The sequence below is a fragment of the Scophthalmus maximus genome, chromosome 9 (genome assembly GCF_022379125.1).
Source record: "Scophthalmus maximus strain ysfricsl-2021 chromosome 9, ASM2237912v1, whole genome shotgun sequence".
NCBI lineage: Eukaryota > Metazoa > Chordata > Actinopteri > Pleuronectiformes > Scophthalmidae > Scophthalmus > Scophthalmus maximus.
In genome coordinates, this window is record NC_061523.1 from 2848360 (window position 1) to 2867572 (window position 19213).

Here is a 19213-nt window from a genome sequence, read left to right on the forward strand (position 1 = left end):
CGTCTTTATTGTCCTCTGTGGTTTATTGTTGCCAGACGAACTGTGTACAGTATGCATGTCTACATAATAAAGAAAATAATTTCTGACGCACTTCAGCTTTGACGCCTCCCGAACAACATGAGCAGACAAGGATGTTCACTGTTCTTCAGTTCACATCACAGATTCTTCACATTCCTGTCTGCTGATCTCAGATGTACCTGAGTCATGTGACCTTGTCCGCTGTAGTTTGATTTTAAACACACCAGAGGGCAGGATTACCCAGAATCCCCAGCATGTTGTAGCTTCTCATGTGACATAAATGGATATTAATGCCATACTTCCTAACAGTAATGTATTACAGTATTCCAGTCTAGAAGTGACAAATGCATGGACTATTTTTTATCATCCTATTGAGATAGGACGTTTCTAATGTTCTTAATATTGCGCAGGTGAAAGAAGGCTTTCCTAGAGACTTGTTTTATGTTTGAGTCAAAAGACATGTCCTGGTCAAAGGTTACTCGCAGGTTCCTCACAGTAGAGCTGGAGGCCAAGGTTATGCCGTCCAAGGTGAATATATGCTCAGATAACGCTTCTCTGAGGTGTTTAAGGCTGAGTACAATGACCTCAGTTTTGTCAAATGACAGGTCATCCAGGCCTTTGTCTTTAAGACAGTCCTGAAGTTTGTCTACCTGATCTGTTTCATCTGGCTTTATATATAAATACAGATGGGTATCATCTGCATAACAATGGAAATATATGTGGTGCTTTCTTATGATATAGCCTAAAGGAAGCATATATAAATTCTAAAGTATCAGTCCCAGCACAGAACCTTGTAGAATCCCATGACTAACATTTGTATGAATGGAAGAAAACGTTAATAAACTGAAATCTAGACTTAAAACATTCTTCTTGTTAAATGGGAGTTTTTTCTCCTCCACAGTCTCAGAGCTGCTCATTTTGGGAACTGTTGGGTCTATCTGTAATATTGTGAGGTCTCCACCTCACTATGTAAAGTGCCATGAGATAATGTACAGTATGTTTTGATTTGTCGCTATACAAATACAATTTAATTGAATAGGGCTATTCCTTTAAAGTCATTAATGTGTTCTAGTCTCCAATTACCCTTGCAATGTTATTGGGTGGTAAATGTGCATATAGGTCTGGCCACCTACCAATGAACTCACACAATCTGCCGGCTTTCTTTGAAGATCATCTGGTTTTAATTGGACTGGATATATCAAGACTCAAGTAAGTAAAATGTCTGAAAGGCCTGTAACAACAACATCTGAAAGGAGAAAACAATTTCAGCTAATTTTGGCTTTACAGGCTGAATTGAAAATGTATTAGTCAACCAAAAGAACAACTCAAACATAAGTGAGGAAAATCAGCATACTTTATTGTATGACGTCCAGGGGGGGTTCTCACTACAGTCAGATATTATACAGTCAGTCCCTTTGTGCCAGTAGTATACCCAACAAACAGATACAGCAGATCCAGAGGGTTGTGGACTGGGGTGGACCATCAGTGCCATTCAGAAGGTACTCTACCCGAGACCAGGACCCATTATTGGGCAAAGGGTTAACTCCCAACGTCCAGCACATCACATTATAGATATCCACTGCTCGAATTGGAGCTCCCCGAACATTATGCTTGAAGTCTAGAAAAAATAAAATAAATAAAATCACTACTACGTCTCAAAGTAACTGACTAGTCATTTACATTCACATTCACCTCAAACAAGAGACTACACAAGTGCATCTCAATAAATGTGTTAATTGTGAAAAAAAATTACAGTTTTTGTGTTTACGTGCATCTCTTGGTATAGTTCACTACATGCAACCACAATCATGGGCACATTCTGTGCACAAGGAGGGTGTGCCACAGAAGGTCATCACTGAAAGGGCTGGCTGTGCGCAGAGTGCTGTATCAAAGCATATTCATCGAAAAGTTGTGGTTGGAAAAGTCACAAGCAACAGGGATGACCGCAGCCTTGAGAAGGTTGTCAAGCAAAGACAATTCAAGAACTTGGGAGAGCTTCACAAGGAGTGGACTGACTCTGGAATCATTTACATCAAGAGCCACAACGCCAGAGGGGAACACTTGGGGACTTCTAGGACTTCAGAGAAGGCCCAACATATTAGAATTTTAAATGTCATATTTAACATATTTCAATTAATAATAATTTCCTCTTTTAATTCTTTTAAAAGGGTTAGGGTTAGAATTCTTTTTGGCTGACTTTAAATCAAGTTTTCTTCAGAAATGACAGTATAAGTGAACTAAAACCTTGAAAATAGAGTTATCCAATCAGATTTAGTTTTTTTTGTTCTTGTCTATAGGCAGAAAAAAAGGTTACAGCTAGCTCATTCATTGGTTAGGACTCCATGATCTGGACAGAAGTCCTGAGCTTGTGTGTTCATTTAGTAAGTGATGGGTAAATCAGCCAATCACATTTTGCTATCATAGTGGGTGGGACAAAAAACATCATCAAACGCCTTCCAGAAGCTTCCAGAAGGCCACTGACGTGTAGACAGGTCAGTGAGCGTGAAGCGTGAAGGTCACCGTAGTAATCTGGTGAACCATATAGAAGTTCTATCTAACGCATGCGTATTCACACCGTAACGCCGGGTGATGTTTTACAATTTTGGTATTTTAGTGGAGTTTGAGGCAATGCGTTGCTGTGTGCGCATATGAGCCTATGTGTGTGTGTGTGTGTGTATTGGAGCTATAGGAAATATATGGAATATTTTGATAAAGTCAAATTTTTTATGATAATGAGCTCTAAACCGTAATCATCGAAATTAAAGCAAATTGAAATGCAAAATATATCACGTTACATCTAATGAATCTAGAACATAAGTTTCCCTTTTCGAATTAATTTTTTTTTTTTTTCAACACACCTGTACTTGATGGCCGGTGTGTTTTGGAAAACAGGAGAAATGTGTTTTTGCAGAAGAACAGTTTGATTATTATTTTACCTGGTCCTGTTGCCAAGAAAAAGCCTTTCATGTCAAGGAAGTCATTGTCATAACCATGCCAGCCATTTTGCCAAGATGAGGGCTGCCCAGAGTTGTTTTTCCAGAATGGGAGTTTTGCCTTGTTCTGAAATGAACGAACAAACACACGCACACACACACACACACACACACACACATACATATTTAACAAAAGATATGAATAGGTAAAAGGTATATATCAGTATCCATTAGGGTTGCGTATGGCAACTGATTTCCTGAATCGATTCGATTCCGATTCACAAGGTCCCGCTTCCAATCAATTTCTGATTTGATTTGGTACGATATCAATTCATTTACAGATATTTCAGTTTCGATACCAATTTTGTTTGGTTATGACAGAGATTTTCACAGAACAAATGCGGCAAAATGAACAAAGATAGATCTCTCTAACATGGTGCATTATTCAAAATTGACCCCAAAGCAGAGGCGATGTTGATTCCACAGCACGGACCATATTCGTTGTATTTGTCCGTTACGATGGCCTGGTCTCATAAGTTTTAAAGTCCAAAAGTGGGGGAGGAGGTGGCGCTATTGGCGACGTGGTCCTTAATCGTGGAGAAAACTAAGGCTAAGACAAATTTTTTAAACCTAGCCCTAGAAATATAAAGGTTAAAGCTGCTCAGTGACTGGCCAGCTTTAGGGAGAAACCCTTCTCCCTCTCTGGGCTGTAGACCCACACTTGGGCACCAAGCGCAAAGTCCTCCCCCTTGCAGTGGAGGTTGTAGGCCTGTTTCTGTTGTGCCAGTTGTCAAGTACGGTCATTGTGGGGCGGGAGACCAGGGTCCAGGGTACTCAATGCAATGCCACCACTCTGGAAGTCGAGGTGGTGTGGTCCTCAGTATGCCAGCAGGACAAAACAGTACAATCATTGGAACACATAAAAGAATGAACTTAAAAATTACATAAATGCTCAAAAACCCTTGGGCGGAATGACCTGTCTAAATCCTGAATCGATTCTATCCATGTTTACTAGTGGCTCGTCTTTGCTGAGGAAGGCTGTATACGTTGGAGTGTCACTTCCACCTGTTGATAAGTAGCATAATGTGAAAACACTGGAAGAAATTTGTATTGTGTCAACTGTGTGCTTGTGCATGTCAGGATTTTACAGAGCAGGACCCAAATGTGAGTGTAAATTTTTTAAAAAACGGAATGGAAAATGAACTTCAAAATGAAACAAGAAACTCAAAACTCTAGATAAGAGAAACACAGGGGATAAGAAAGGAACAGTCATCAAGTTAATAATTAAAGTCCACAAGAGGTCATTAAAGCATGAATCAAAGTCCACAAATAAAAAAAAAAGACTTGTCAAGAGTCCACACAGTTCATGGGGGCAGAATCATGACATAGAGGCTTGGAAGAGCACAACTCTTTCACTAAATTGAAAGGTTTTGACCCTTCACTTCAAAAAACGAACTAAATGTTTTTCTTACCTCAGTGATAAACCAGCCTGGCTCAGCCACCAGCGTCAGGGGCGAAACAAACTTCCCTCCTTTGTAATGGAAACGCTCAGGGATCTCCTGTCTTGCATAAACACGCATGTTAGGGACCTGAGACAGCGCAGCATACACCTGGCATAAAGCACACACACACACACACACACAAACACACACACACACACACGCACACACACACACACACACACAGAGTTAATGAAATATTTGTAATAAAAAGCACCCTTCTATAACAGAGTAGCTTTACTGACTCACCAAACAATGATGAGTAAATGAAAGCACTGCAATTACACCATTCAAACATTCATTGTGTTCAAAAAGAAAGTGGTGAATATAACATACGTGTAACTGCTGTAGGGATAAACTACAGCTGTGAAAATGTACTAGATTTACCATGTGAACTGCAGGCGACAGGTCATTTTCATTATTATCGTTTGTTCTGGGTTAGGGTTAGGGATACCTGACCAGTTTGTGTCAGGGAGGCAGACAACACAGATTTAAAACCTTCTTCTTTGATAAAGATTAGAGTTGGAGCTGAACCATCTCTTTCATTGGATTTTCAGGAAGTGACGTCATTTCTTTTTGTTGGGAATTCAACTGTGTAAAGTCACTCCTACCTTTTTGGAAATTCTGATAGAATACATTGTAGTTTGAGTTGCAAATTATATAAATAAATATCACAGAGTCCGGTGAGAAACTAGGTATTTCTAGTAGTTAATCATGTTACTATTCTGATAGAATGCTACAAAAATTATGAAGCCAAAATGTTAACGCATACTAGGAATCATCCAGGTGACGACATTACTCTGACAGAGCTAAATACACTACAGAGACTGGAGACAGGCAGATTATGTTTGGACGCCATACACCGACCACCCTGTCGATCTGTGTAACCAACAAGACATCTCCTTGATATACATTGCGCCCTTATAATAAATACTTCTGCTTAAGACCTCTACGGTTTCCGTCTTCCTTATTCAAGTGCATCAATTTTTCCATCCCAGTAATCATTAGCATTAGTCTGAGCTTAAAGCAACTGTTATACAACTGTTTTCTCTGTCTCTCCTCTCACAAACCGGTCTCAGCAGATGTTCTAGTTCAGTTACAGATTTCTTCCTGTTAAAAGAGTTTTTTTCTTTCCTCAGTCTCAGTGCTGCTCATTGTGGGAACTGTTGGGTTTTCTCTGTATAATATTATGATCTCAAAGACCATCATGGTTGATGCTGGTCTCACCTCTTGGTATTTGTCATCTTTGGGCCACATACTGACCACTGCTCCTCTGTCCATCATCTTGACAATGTCTGACATGTTGATGAACTTATCCAGCTCTATGACCTTCTCCATCCACTGGATCTTTGTCATGCCGTGGTCAGAAAATAGCACAATATTCAGCTGGTTCACCATGTTCTTCTCCTGCAAGAAAATCAGAAGCAACAGAACCAGATTAAAAAAGTATAGCAGGGATATATGTAATTGTAATCATTTAAAAACAGTTGACCAAAGTGCTGTACATTAAAAGTATCCCAAAACCCAAGAAAAAAACAAAACAAGCTCTACACGATTAAACACAAGGACCAGTGGTACAGACAGAAGACAGGGAAGAACAATCGTTGAACTGAGTTAAAAGCCGAGGAGTAAAAAATGTGTTTTCAGGCGGGATTTGAAGACAGGAAGTGTAGGGGCCAGTCTAAGGTGCAGAGGCCAGTCTAAGGTGCAGAGGCAACTCGTTCCAGACTTTGGGGGCTACAACTGCAAAGGCACGATCTCCCCTTCAACCTTGACCTGGGGATGACCAGAAGCAACTGGTCAGCGGATCTGAGGGACCTTGATGGGTAGTAACAACAGTATTGAAATTACTAACTTTGATTTTGCTGTTGAGTGTCAGCATGGCAAGATCCAGTTGTTGCACAGCTGTTCTGACCTGCTCAGAGTCTGGACCGAAGTGATGGCCCTCCACATCTATTTTCTCATAATATATAGCTGCCATTTCTGCTTGGCCTGACCTGCGAATGAACAAACGAACACACACACACACACACACACACACACACACACACACAGGTATTTGTGTTATACTGTGTAACAGAGAGACAAAGTCAAGAATTGCCTCTGTGCCACTAGCTACTGTAACTCAATACAAACATATTTTCTTTCATCAGTCTTTCTGAAAAGGTGATGTGTGGTCCTGTGGTTTAAGCTCAATATTCTATGACAAATCATTTCCACTTAGTCAGAAAATGAAACATTTGGGATCTTTTAAAAAGTGAATCAATTCCTTTGCCATCACTGACAAAAAGAACTGCTCCTTTGAAGAGATACTGAAACTGCGAGGAACTTGGGTGTGACACAGGACGACCAGCTGTCCTTCGCTGCCAACATCTCAGTGACGACCCGCTCCTGTAGATTCCTCCTCCACAACTTCAGGATTCGTCCGTTCTTCACAGAGAAGGCGACGCAGGTATTGGTGCAGGCTCTTGTCATCTCACGCCTGGATTACTACAACTCCCTCCTAGCTGGTCTGCCGACATGTGACCTCCGACCCCTGCAGCTCCTCCAGAATGCAGCGGCCCGGTTGGACTTCAACCTCCCCAAGTTCTCCCACACTACACCGCTCCTCCGCACACTACACTGGCTTCTGGTGGTGGCTCGAATCTGATTCAAGGCACTGGTACTCGCCTACCATGCTGCGAATGGTTCAAGCCCCTCCTACATCCAGAACATGGTCAAACCCCAGCCCGTCCACTCCGCTCTGCTACTGCCAAATGACTTGCCATGCCCTCACTGGAATTTATTAAAAAAAAATTGGGTAATATCTTCATGGTTGAATGCACTTATTGTAAGTCGCTTTGGACAAAAGTGTTTGCTAAATGAATGTAAAGTAATGTACAAGGCTTAATATTTACTCAAAGTGTATAGACAGGGAGTACGTTTCAGAAAGGCAATCGTAAACAGATAAGAGGCAGGCAGAAATCAAATGTCCAAAACACTAGCAAGGGTCTAACATGGAAAAGCAACACTAGGATAAAATACTGGAGTGCATGTGCACTCGTGTAAAGGAGTAAACATCCGATGGTCACTAACCGAGCAATATATACCATCATGCATTGCACTCAGTGCGCTCATACCATTGATAACTACAGAGCCCTGGAGGTGACATGGATGATTATGTTTTTCTAAAGCGTGTGTGCTTTACTAAAGGGGTGCGTGTGGCATATCTCATCTTTCATCTCATCTTCAACCGCTTATCCGTGGTCGGGTCGCGGGGGCAGCAGCTCCAGCAAAGGGACCCCAAACTTCCCTTTCCGGGGCCACTTATACCAGCTCTGACTGGGGGATCCCGAGGCGTTCCCAGGCCAGTGTGGAGATATAATATCTCCCTTTAGTCCTGGGTCTTGCCTGAGGTCTTCTCCCGGCTTGATGTGCCTGGAACAGGAGGTGTTCCAGGGGGCATCCTGACCAGATGCCCGGACCACCTCAACTGGCTCCTTTCTACGCAAAGGAGCAGCGGCTCTACTCCGAGTTCCTCATGGATGACTGAGCTTCTCGCCCTATCTCTAAGACAGACGCCAGCCACCTTCCTGAGAAAACCCTTTTTCGGCCGCTTGTACCCGCGATCTAGTTCTTTCGGTCACGACCCATCCTTCATGACCATAGGTGAGGGTAGGAACGAAGATCGACCGGTAGTTCGAGAGCTTTGCCTTCCGGCTCAACTCCCTTTTTGTCACAACGGTGCGGTAAAGCCAATGTAATACCGACCCAACTACTCCGATTCTCCGGCCAATCTCAGGCTCCATTGTCCCCTCACTCTCAAACAAGACCCAGAGGTACTGGAACTCCTTCACTTGGGGTAAGGGCTCATTCCCTGTGTGTGGCATACATACATACATATATACATGTATAAAATAAATGTACAGGCCTAGCCTCATATTCATCCAGCAACTCGGTTATTTATTACTCAAGAATTTTCCCAGCTCAAATCTCAATTTAATTTTTTCAGTGCAGGCAAATCTCACCTTTGGAACTCTTTTACATGTAATGGCTTAAAGTAATTATTTGATCACAGGGTACATCCCAGGGTTCAGGTGATTGAGCTGTTACCTCAGGACACTGAGAGCATTCTCTATAGAGTCTGTGAGGTTTTCCTCTGAAGGGTTGTAGATGTATTCTTCACAGAAAGATGGACGAACACCCAGAATCTCTACCTCGCAGCCTGAAGAGACACACACACACACACACACACACACACACACACACACACAATTGCTGCATTTTTACAGACAGTTATTCTGATGAATAAAAGTGCGTACAGAAGCGCAAAGGCTTTGAAGTTACAGTCGAAAGAAAAGGTAAGTATGTTTATTTTCTTGGGTTTTGGGATACTTTTAATATGCAGCACTTAGGTCAACTGTTGTTGTTTTTAAATGTGTTCTATAAATACATTTGATTTGATTTGATTTGAATCCCTGTTGCGAAATTATTTGCTTTTTTGTATACATTTTAGGGGTGTGAATCTTCACCTGTCAACGATTCGATTTGATTCGATAACACAATGAATCCTACATTTTCGATATTACTGCACATCATGGCTACGTTTTCATCAATGAATCAAAGCAGTCGGATATATATGAACTCCCTTTTTTATTTTATTATTCTAACTGCTCTAAAAAAGGGACACTCAGCAAACAGCAACGGAGTAGGGTTAGCTATTTCTTAATGTTACGTTACATTTTTTTTGGAATCTGTTTTTGGGTTGCCTCAGCAAAATACTGAGTGATTTTAAGTTGGGCTTTTATTGTGAAGGGCAAAACGGAAGAAGGGGTCTGCTATTTCCTTGGCAGGCGTTACTTCTACCAGGAACTCGTTTTTTAATTCTAAAACTGTATGGTCCAGCTGCGGTCGGAAAATCAACAAGTAACGGCAGTAGTCTGTAATCGATTATGGTCCGTCACTGCATCCATGCAGCATCGTCCACGTTGCGATGCATCGCAGCAAACAATTAATTTAAACAACCCTAATAAATTTGTCTTAAAATATAGTTGGCTCGTTTTGTAAGTTCTAATAACAAACTAAAGACAATCAATTTAAACGAATACAGGCTTCTCACAGTCTTGAAAAACCTGGAAAAGGTCATGGAATGACCAAGTGATGAAATCAAGTAAACTATTAAGTAAATTAAGTAAATGCAGAAAATTCAAGGTAGGACAAGGATCAGGATTATCTTTTTCAGGCTTCATTGCTATGCTTAAGGAGCAGTTTATGAAGAATGTCCTGGAAAAACAAGGCACCAACATGTTCATGCATGCATGCATCCCTTTGTTAGCTCATTTCAAACAAATCTTCCATTTTAGATGTCTTCTCCGAGCACTAGAGAAAGGTGTGTGGCACGAGGACAGGGGGAAAAGAAAAAAGAAAGCAAATAAAAAGCTGACAAAAGGAGAAGCTTGGCAGAACTGAAGAACCGAAGGAAACAGCTTGATTCAGACATTGAACATCTTGAGCAGACAGCAGAGAAGACAGCTGACTCTAAATACATTGTCATCAAAAAGCCTGCAGCCCACAGCCAGGAACAAGAGATAAGGAGTTTGTTCAGAGAATTGAGTAATAAATATCGATTGAACAGAATGTTTGGTTATATGCACAAAAAACAAATAAAGACTAAAGTAAAAAAAAAACATGAAGGTTGAATGTTATTTGTTCATCTAATGATTTGTTCATTTGATATTTACTGCTGTCATGTGAAGGGCAAATCTTTAATTTGTCAAGAATATGTTTTGTAAAATGATGCATACGGTGTGCACCGTTTTCGTTTCGTGCAACTGAATCACGATGTTTCTCACCATGTAGGCTCCGAAAAAAACAAGTGGGACAAAAAAAAGTAAGTCGGCGTCTTATGTCAGAAAGACAAATTTAAAAAAATGTATTTAATAAATACCAGATCCACTTTTTTACTTGGACCATTCTTCATTAGCAGCACCGAATATGATAAAATGTAATTAAAAAAATGAATATCTGTTGGTTGTATAAAACGCACATGCAGTTTTCTGTCACACGACTGTCTTGTAGTCGCGGCACTATGGTAACCGCGTTCTCCAGAGCGTTGCAGAAACTTCCCTGCAATCTGTGCGATTCCTCTGGAGAGCAGATCATATGCCGAATTCAGATTGCCAACAGCACAAGGCCGTCAGATCGCCAGCCCCAACGACAGTGAACAATTAGAATACACTCAAGTATGTTTGAGAATACTGAAAAGTACCACATGTTGTTGTTTTATACTGCTACTGTAAAGGTATTTTATTTTTATTAAATGTGGCTGCACATTCACTGTAACTGTTATTCATTCATTGCCCTGTGATGGGCCAACGACCTGTCCAGCGTGAACCCCACCTCTTGCCCAATGTCAGCTGGGATTGGGTCCGGCCCCCCCACGGCTCCTTATAGATAATGTTTCACACTGTTACTGTACTGTTCAGAACTTTAAAGGCTTTGATTTTAACAGCTCGTCACAGCTCCCCTCTCCATCACATGTGAATTATTGTCATGTTAAGAGGTGTGTCGAGGAGGAAGTCAGGGACCTCACAGCCTGGAGATGTGTAGTGTGTGTAGGCTGAGTCAGTACATGGCCTATGGATTAATGGACTGACTCAAACTCTAATGCATCTGTTCCGTCAGCTGAAACACTTTCTGTGAGGACACACTGTCAAACATCCAGTCGGCTTGCCTTCGCAGTTTGCCAAACACCACCCATACTGTGCATGCGGACAGACAGGCAGAGCACATTTGAATGTCGGGCGAGCGATGAGTGTGCTGACCAGGCCAGTAGTACATAAAAACATTCTTTCCAAGTTTTTCCAGGGTGACCCATAATGGCTCCGATCCATCCCACCAGAGAGGCAGCCGGCTGTTAGGATTGGTCCCAATCAGGAACTCTTTCTCGGAGGCTGCGTCCCACATGTAGTTTCCAGTCATTTGATGAGCATCACAGTGACGGCCTGACAAAAATCAACACAGAAAACAAAAACAGGAGTCTGAGTATCTGAGTAGGACGGATACAGCTTGATTTGTGTCGTAAAGTAAAACAATATAACATTGAGGAGAATGTGTCCCATAAAAACATACACTTCAGCACATTATCTGGATTATCATCCATCCATCTGAAAACATTCAACTAAGAATCCAACAAACTTCCTGTTTTGCGCGCCTTCTCTGCTCACTTTGAACACTTTTGCAGACCGTCTTGATGCTCTTTAAAACCTGTTCCTTCTACTTGCAAGAGAATATAAACACAAAGACAAAACTCGACTCTGAACAATCTTTATTTTGCTTCTCCACCGGACACTCACGAAACTTTCCACAACAACTTGGTGTCAGGAGTGGGATCGCTTGAGAAGTTGATATTCTAAATTCTAAATTATCTTATAACCTAAAGTAAAAAAAAAAATAATTAATTAATTAATTAATTAGAATTTACAAGAGGTTTGTTCACTGATCAAGTTCTAAAACGATGATGTTGTTTTGTTTTTCTGTACGTGAAGGTGATTTTGTGTCATTAATTAGTAAGGAATACAAGGTTGATTATATGAGAAAACGAGTGCACTAACAAAATGACATTTTACGATGATCATGTTTGTAAGTCTCATATAACAAGTCCTTTGACCAAGTAGTACAATTTCATTTGATTTTGTATGAGGTAGCTTGATTCTCAATCGTGTGAGGTAGCACGATCTTCATCGTGTGAGATAGGCTTTTTTCTTTGATTGTGCCTAAGAAACATATCCAAGATTCACAGTGATGACTGTGTCTGAAAAGTATTCCACATTTTAAAATAAAATGGGCGGACGAGTAAGTAGGGAGGACCCTCCAGAGGGACATATAGTCACTATCATGTCAGAAAAATATGGCCCAGATTCGTTGCAATGTTTGTGTCAATGGTCAAAAGATTTTGGTTTCCCCGTGGGTGGTTCCCTGAGCAGGAAAAAATTAAATGAGTTGAAAGAAATTCTCCAATGAAAGGAGCGCGAGTTAAGGAAGAAAAAGACGGTTAAAGTGAGTGATCTAGAGGAAATAGACGGACACACGAGATGTCTTAATATATGGAACAAGAATGTGAAGTTAGAGAAAGAAAGTGACTCAGACTGACAAAACTGATAGAAAAGAAAAGAATGATGCACCATACTCTTCTCCTTCTCTGTATCCGAGTCTTTCAGGACATGGCGGCCCTCTCCTCAACACATGTCCTCCCCCTCCCTACAACCACAGGCCCCCACCAATGAACCAAGCTGCAACTGGTGTGTCTTCACCGCAGCCTCACAGTCAACCTCTTGACAGCCCTGTTGCCACACACACCCGATCCCAGCAACGACGGAACAACCTTCAAATGCCTATGGTGAACGTGATGCGCCCACAAGGACCAGGGGTCTCATTTATAAAACTGTGCGTAAGATCCTTACTAAAAGTTTATGTGCGCCCAAAAGCCGAATATGGCGTAGTCCGAACAATATTCAGACTTATAAAACCTGTGCGCAATTCTCCCTTATAAATCACAGATCACCTACAAGTGTTCAGACTTTAATCAGCCTCATATCCCTCCCTGTACACGCCCATTTTAACCATAGATAGTCAATGCAAATCACCTCATGAATGCTGATCCATTTATTAATGAGCCTGGCATCCAATTGTTCTTTTGTTTCGACAACTGAAGAAAAAAAACAACTCACTTCTCAGACACTGACATAGACTTGCCTGTAGGGAGGGGGACGCCCGGAAAACAGCGTTATTTGGTGCCACAGCAGCGGATCACTAATAAAAAGAAGCAGTGCGACAGGCGACGTGTTGCTGCGGCTGTCAACTGTCAGTGGGACAGAGCGGACAGTGGGAGGAATTAGAAAAAGAGGTCCAATCTGAAGGTTCACTACATCTTTCTACTCCTTCACCAACAAGTATTTCATTTGTGTTGCTTGAGTATTATTTTAAATGTGCGACATAAAGAATCTCATTCATTCAAGGTGGAGGAAAAGAGGAAAGTGTCCGCAGTGAAGTCCTCCCCAAACTCTCTCCCTCTCCCTAGCACGCTGGGTGTGTGTGTGTGTGAGTGTGTGTGTGTGTGTGTGTGTTTGTGTGTGTGTGTGGGGGGGGGGGGGGGGGTCAGTGAGCAGAAGAAACAGAGTTGTAGTAGTGAATTTGCAGTCCGTCTAAAAACTGGAGTTTCTCAGTGCGAAGGGGAAGTTTCTCTGTGTTGTGCCGCTGTTGAATAAGTAAAAGGAGTTGGTCACCGGAGCGAGATAAAAGAATTGCGAGCACTGTGTGAGGCATCAATCGCTCTTCTCACATTTACTTTCTACAATCTGACTTCAGTTCACTACCTCACCATCTGTGTTGCTTATTCCCCTCGTCTCCAGAATGTGCGTACGCTGTACGCATGGGTCAGAGTTTGCTTACGGTGTGCAGATTGTCCGTGGACAATTTCTTCCACCGTTTCCACACCACGTTCAACGAAAACAGCAGCATCCCAGAACCAGAAAACAAGTGCGAAACTGCAGGCACCTGGGAGACCCCACTTCAACGGACTCTTGCTGCCCATCAAAGGCCAAGTGGAGATTTCACTGTGGGCGTAGCTGACGCACACATGATCGAGGTAAAACAACACGCCGCACATGCACCGAAAATTCTTGCTGATAACGCTGACAGAGCTTCTAAGAAAAAGGATAAGGACACACACAGAGCCCAACTCACCATGGTCCAAGCTGTAACAGAAATGGCTGTGGGTCAACCCCAACATGACCGAGGGTCAGCCTCATCAGGTCCGTATCAACAACGTGGACCATTCAGAGGAGGGTTCAACAGAAGAGGAAGAGGTCAAGGTTTCTACAACAACGGACCACCTGTGGACAACAATACATGTTTCGTGTGCCACCAAACTGGCCATTGGGCTAAAGACTGGCCCCAACTACGTGACCACTCACGCGGGTGGCCGAGAGGTGGCTGAGGCCACTCTGATTGACTGACAAAGGAGGGTGAATCACGTGGGGAGGAGACAGCTGACCTGCCTGCGGAAAACACCATAAAGGGAAGTGAAACACACACACAGAGAAAGCACTCATGTCAAATATGATTGTCATGCTTATCAGTCATTACCCGAGAACAAACTTGATATCGGAGGTCAAACACTGACTTTTTTAGTCGACTCGGGTGCCACACACTGTGGTTAAACAAGGTACACGGCCCAGTCAAAAATTAAGCCTCAGATTTGTGTATTCTATAGGATCTTCAGGTACCACTATGAAAGAAAATTTCAATGCTCCTATTTCTTGTACACACACTGATTTCTCTGACTCACAACAACAGATAACTCTCAAACATTAATTTTTGTGGTCACCTTTTTTTCTAATCAACCTAATGGGCAGGGATTAGCTCTAGGCATCAGTTTAATTTCAACCCCTAGTGGGCTCAAGGTTGTCAGGAATCATACAATTACACCTACCCACTCCACGATGTTAGCGTGCAACACACACACACCCCTGTATGTATTCCAATGGTTACTTCCTCTGCCTTCTGCACAACAGCTGACTGACATAGCACACACACTGGTGTGTCCCTAAGCGGAGTTTATGTCTCCCAGTTACCTACATTGTACCTCACAAGTGTCACATGGACCTGACCCTGACTTTGAAAAAACGTTTTTTCATGACCTGAATGACTATCTTAGTTGTTCTACACTGTTTTGGAACACTCACAAATGTGCCATTTCTGTTTCTTTGTCTCCCGGCAACAGGAAGTGTTTTTCATGCATGATTCCCATCCACACATCTCCCTGTCTAAGTTTCCAAATGATAGGTGGAGAGACCTGTATCCATTCTTGCGGAACTGCTGTCAAATCACTGACTGGACATCCACATCTGAAGATGAGGTCATGTATTCTCCCATTGAGGACGTTTATATGAGACCTTATCACCTGACCACATTTGCACTGAAATCTGTGTATCTGTTTGATGACTGTGGTGACTCGCCTGTGACGACATGTCTTTCTGATGTCTCCACTGTCGATTCTGCTCGGTCTTCCACTGTATAAAGTTGTTTGTCCCCCTCTTCTTTGCTTGCTAGCAATATAGGTTTGACTATCAATCACAAAAACAGCCTTTTGCCCAGTTTTTCATGTGACCTTCATTTATGAAGATGTATTTTAAACCTTACGGTGTGATATGTTTGATGGTTATTGAAGGTTCTTATATTTTGATTAATTAATAATCAAAGGAGGGAATGAAATGGTCAATTTGGTACCTTATATGCACATATCCACTATGTATTCTGCTAAATCAACCAGAATGGAAAAGTACCAGACTGCATGTAGCTTTACACCTCCTGACCTGTGCTTGTATGTCTGTACATTTTGATCTAGACAGCTGTCATCTGTAAGTTCCGTTTCCGCCCTGTACCATATAGATGCTGTCTGAAAACATTCAACTCTACAATAGAGAACAAACAACACCTTTTGCAAACTGTCTTGATGCTCTGTGAAACCTGTTCCTTCTACTTGCAAGAGAATATAAACACAAAGACAAAACTCGACTCTGAATAATCTTTATTTTGCTTCTCCACTGGACACTCACAAAACTTTCTTCAACAACACACACACACACTCTCTCTCTCTCTCACACACTCACACACACACACATACACACACACACACACACACACACACACACGTGTGAGATAAAAAGGTACAGACAGGATTAGTGTGTCCACTGTCACGCACCAGACAGTCATTAGTCAACTATTTTCGTGACGGCATATCTTACTAATATTGGAAATATTATAAAACAAACAATCAATTGATTATGGAGAAAATAACCATCAGATTTATCAATAATGAAAATAACTATTAGACTGACTGTACATACACAACACACATTTAAACACACTGTATGTAGACTGTCTGTACATACACACCACACTGTATGTAGACTGACTGTACTTACACACCACACTGTGTAGACTGACTGTACATACACACCACACTGTGTGTAGACTGACTGTACATACACACCACACTGTATGTAGACTGACTGTACATACACAACACACATTTAAACACACTGTATGTAGACTGTCTGTACATACACACCACACTGTATGTAGACTGACTGTACATACACAACACACATTTAAACACACTTCACCCCCCCTCACCGCCAACAGGGGTCAGTGTTCACACAATCCTTATTATACTTCATACACACACACACACACACACACACACACACACACACACACACACACACACACACACACACATGTGAGATAAAAAGGTACAGACAGGATTAGTGTGTCCACTGTCACGCACCAGACAGTCATTTGTCAACTATTTTCGTGACGGCATATCTTACTAATATTGGAAGTATTATAAAACAAACAATCAATTGATTATGGAGAAAATAACCATCAGATTTATCAATAATGAAAATAACTATTGGTTGCAGTTGGATACAAAACAGTTCAAAAGCACTCCACCTCAACCAACTACAAGAGTTAAATCTTGCTTTTACATTAATGCATGAGTAAAAATAATCTAATGACATAACATATAGTTGTATAACAGCAGACAAGTCAAATGTCTACTGTTAGCAGATGATGGTGCTCCTCTCCCTGCCAGCTGCTTCTGGTACACAGACACAAACCCCATTAGAATAAAACAAAAAGAAAACTACTTGAGTCATTGGACTGAGTCGACCACAAACCAGAACAAATTGGAATGTTATTTGGCCCTGAACAGAGATGACACAGCGGCAGAATATCTGAGCACTGTGACCGAACCCAAACAAAGGAAGACTTTGACCATGTACAGACTCACCACAGGCAGACCTGGCTGCAGCCACTGCACACAACACCAGGTGGACACTGTCCCAGGACATCAGAGACACACACTTCCCTTAGATTGCAAACAACCCAAAAGGATTTGGACAAAAACACTTCCCTTGGTGAAATTCCACAATGTGCAAACACAGAAGGCACCACTTGTGACAAGAAGAGGAAGTCTAACAGCTCAAAACCAGAAAGACTGTCAACCCGTCCTGCACTGAACATCTGCACTCTACATACACAACACACATTTAAACACACTGTATGTAGACTGTCTGTACATACACACCACACTGTATGTAGACTGACTGTACTTACACACCACACTGTGTAGACTGACTGTACATACACACCACACTGTGTAGACTGACTGTACATACACACCACACTGTATGTAGACTGACTGTACATACACAACACACACTTAAACACACTTCACGCCCCCTCACCGCCAACAGGGGTCAGTGTTCACACAATCCTTATTATACTTCATATTTATTTTGTATTTTTTTGTCATTGCAATGACCACACTTATATATTTCTATATGAATTTATCTTTACCCGCCTGTGTACATATATAATATATATAGGTCTATTATGTAAATCACTTAATGAAGACAAAAGGGTCCTGTTATCTGTTGATCTAAGTAGAGAACATAAATACCATTATAATAGCATTGCACAGACTGTATGTACTGTCCGTGAGTACCTGTCATCAGGGAGTAGTAGTTCGGGTAGGACAGAGTGGGGAAGTCCGGCGTCACGTGCTCCACCTTCACCCCGCTGCCCACGAGCTCGCGGAACCCGGCCAGCGCGTGCACGTCGTCAATGTAGTCGTAGCGGAAGCCGTCGATGAGGAACACGAGCAGCGGACGTCCCGCGGCGCACGGACCTGCCCCCGCCAACAGCAGGAGCAGCGGCAGGACGAGGCGCGGGAGCCGCTTGCGCGTCTGCGTCGGAGGAGACATGTTCTGTGTGTGAGCCAGTGAGAGGGTCGTCGAAGCCCCGCACGCTGCGGGGGGCGGGGCTAAAGTGTGGTGGGGACGTTAAAGAAGAACACACACACCCCCTACGAGACTCCGCCTCCAGCCTGGACCACAGCCTCACAACTCCAAATCATCCAGATGACAAGGCAACACAAATGGCACTCAGACCCCAACCGTCCATCAGCACCGACTACACCCACAGAATGTCTGCACTCAATCCAACAATCCAACACAGAAACCTACATCCAGAGAGCCATCCACAACCCAGCAATGACACAGTTAATACAGCAAGCACAACGGGCCACCGGAACACCCTTCTCCACTAAGATCATCCCACCTCACACAGTAACACATACTGTGGCTTCACTAAGATCATCCCGTCTCCTGACCAATAATATTGGTCATTTATTTGATTCATATTTATGGTATGATTATTATTTTTCGAATTATTAAATGAAAGTATTTCTATTGAACTTAATGTATTTTACATTTATTAGCGCACATTTATGTACTTGTAATAAATTTATTATTAATCACCAGCTTGTGTCATTTAATTTGAATACCTACATAAGAGTATTACAGTATCGTCATCGATTTCGTTATGATTGTAACAGAAAGTATCGATATGGTATGTCATTGAAAAATGTTGGTATTGCCCACCCTAGTGAGAGTTCACTTCTGTTGCATACTACACTCTCAGTACAGGAAATGCACCAACATGAGTGGGATCTATTCAAGTGTGCAGGCCAGAATCATTGAAATAGAACCATGTGTGCTGCACATAACTTAAATCTGACACTGAAAACTCTGTTAAAAATATAGCATAGATGCCTGTTACGGCCCTGGCCGTTATTTTGTTATTTTGTGAGTCGTTCTTTTGTCTTGTGTGAGGGGAATCTTCTGTCCACAGGTGAGGATCTTTGGCTGCACC

General features: G+C 42.1%; 1 protein-coding gene across 3 annotated transcripts; it reads right to left on the minus strand.

Annotated features, from left to right (window-relative positions):
- Positions 1-1350: 1350 nt before the first annotated feature.
- On the minus strand, positions 1351-18327 carry enpp6 (ectonucleotide pyrophosphatase/phosphodiesterase 6). Of its 3 annotated transcripts, none has more exons than XM_035649857.2 (8): positions 18006-18327; positions 11254-11433; positions 8543-8654; positions 6306-6447; positions 5678-5857; positions 4424-4561; positions 2955-3078; positions 1351-1636 (listed from the first exon to the last, which is right to left on the minus strand). In XM_035649857.2, the coding sequence occupies exons 1-8, from the start codon at positions 18262-18264 to the stop codon at positions 1425-1427; spliced, it is 1347 nt and encodes a 448-aa protein (XP_035505750.1). In that variant the 5' UTR covers positions 18265-18327; the 3' UTR covers positions 1351-1424. The 3 variants fall into 3 exon arrangements, with proteins under 3 accessions (XP_035505750.1, XP_035505751.1, XP_035505752.1); XM_035649858.2 differs by lacking the exon at positions 18006-18327 and adding an exon at positions 17289-17432; XM_035649859.1 differs by lacking the exon at positions 18006-18327 and adding an exon at positions 14174-14371.
- Between the last annotated feature and the right edge of the window lie 886 nt (positions 18328-19213).

Bases quoted from the DNA above. Each gene is read 5' to 3' on its own strand.
- enpp6 (XM_035649857.2), bottom strand. From the start codon at position 18,264: ATGTCTCCTCCGACGCAGACGCGCAAGCGGCTCCCGCGCCTCGTCCTG. The intron at 6,448-8,542 runs GTAACAGCTCAA...GTTCATTCGCAG, and splicing joins AATGCTCTCAGTGTCCTGAG to GTCAGGCCAAGCAGAAATGG. The intron at 3,079-4,423 runs GTAAGAAAAACA...CGTTCATTTCAG, and splicing joins CAGGCTGGTTTATCACTGAG to AACAAGGCAAAACTCCCATT.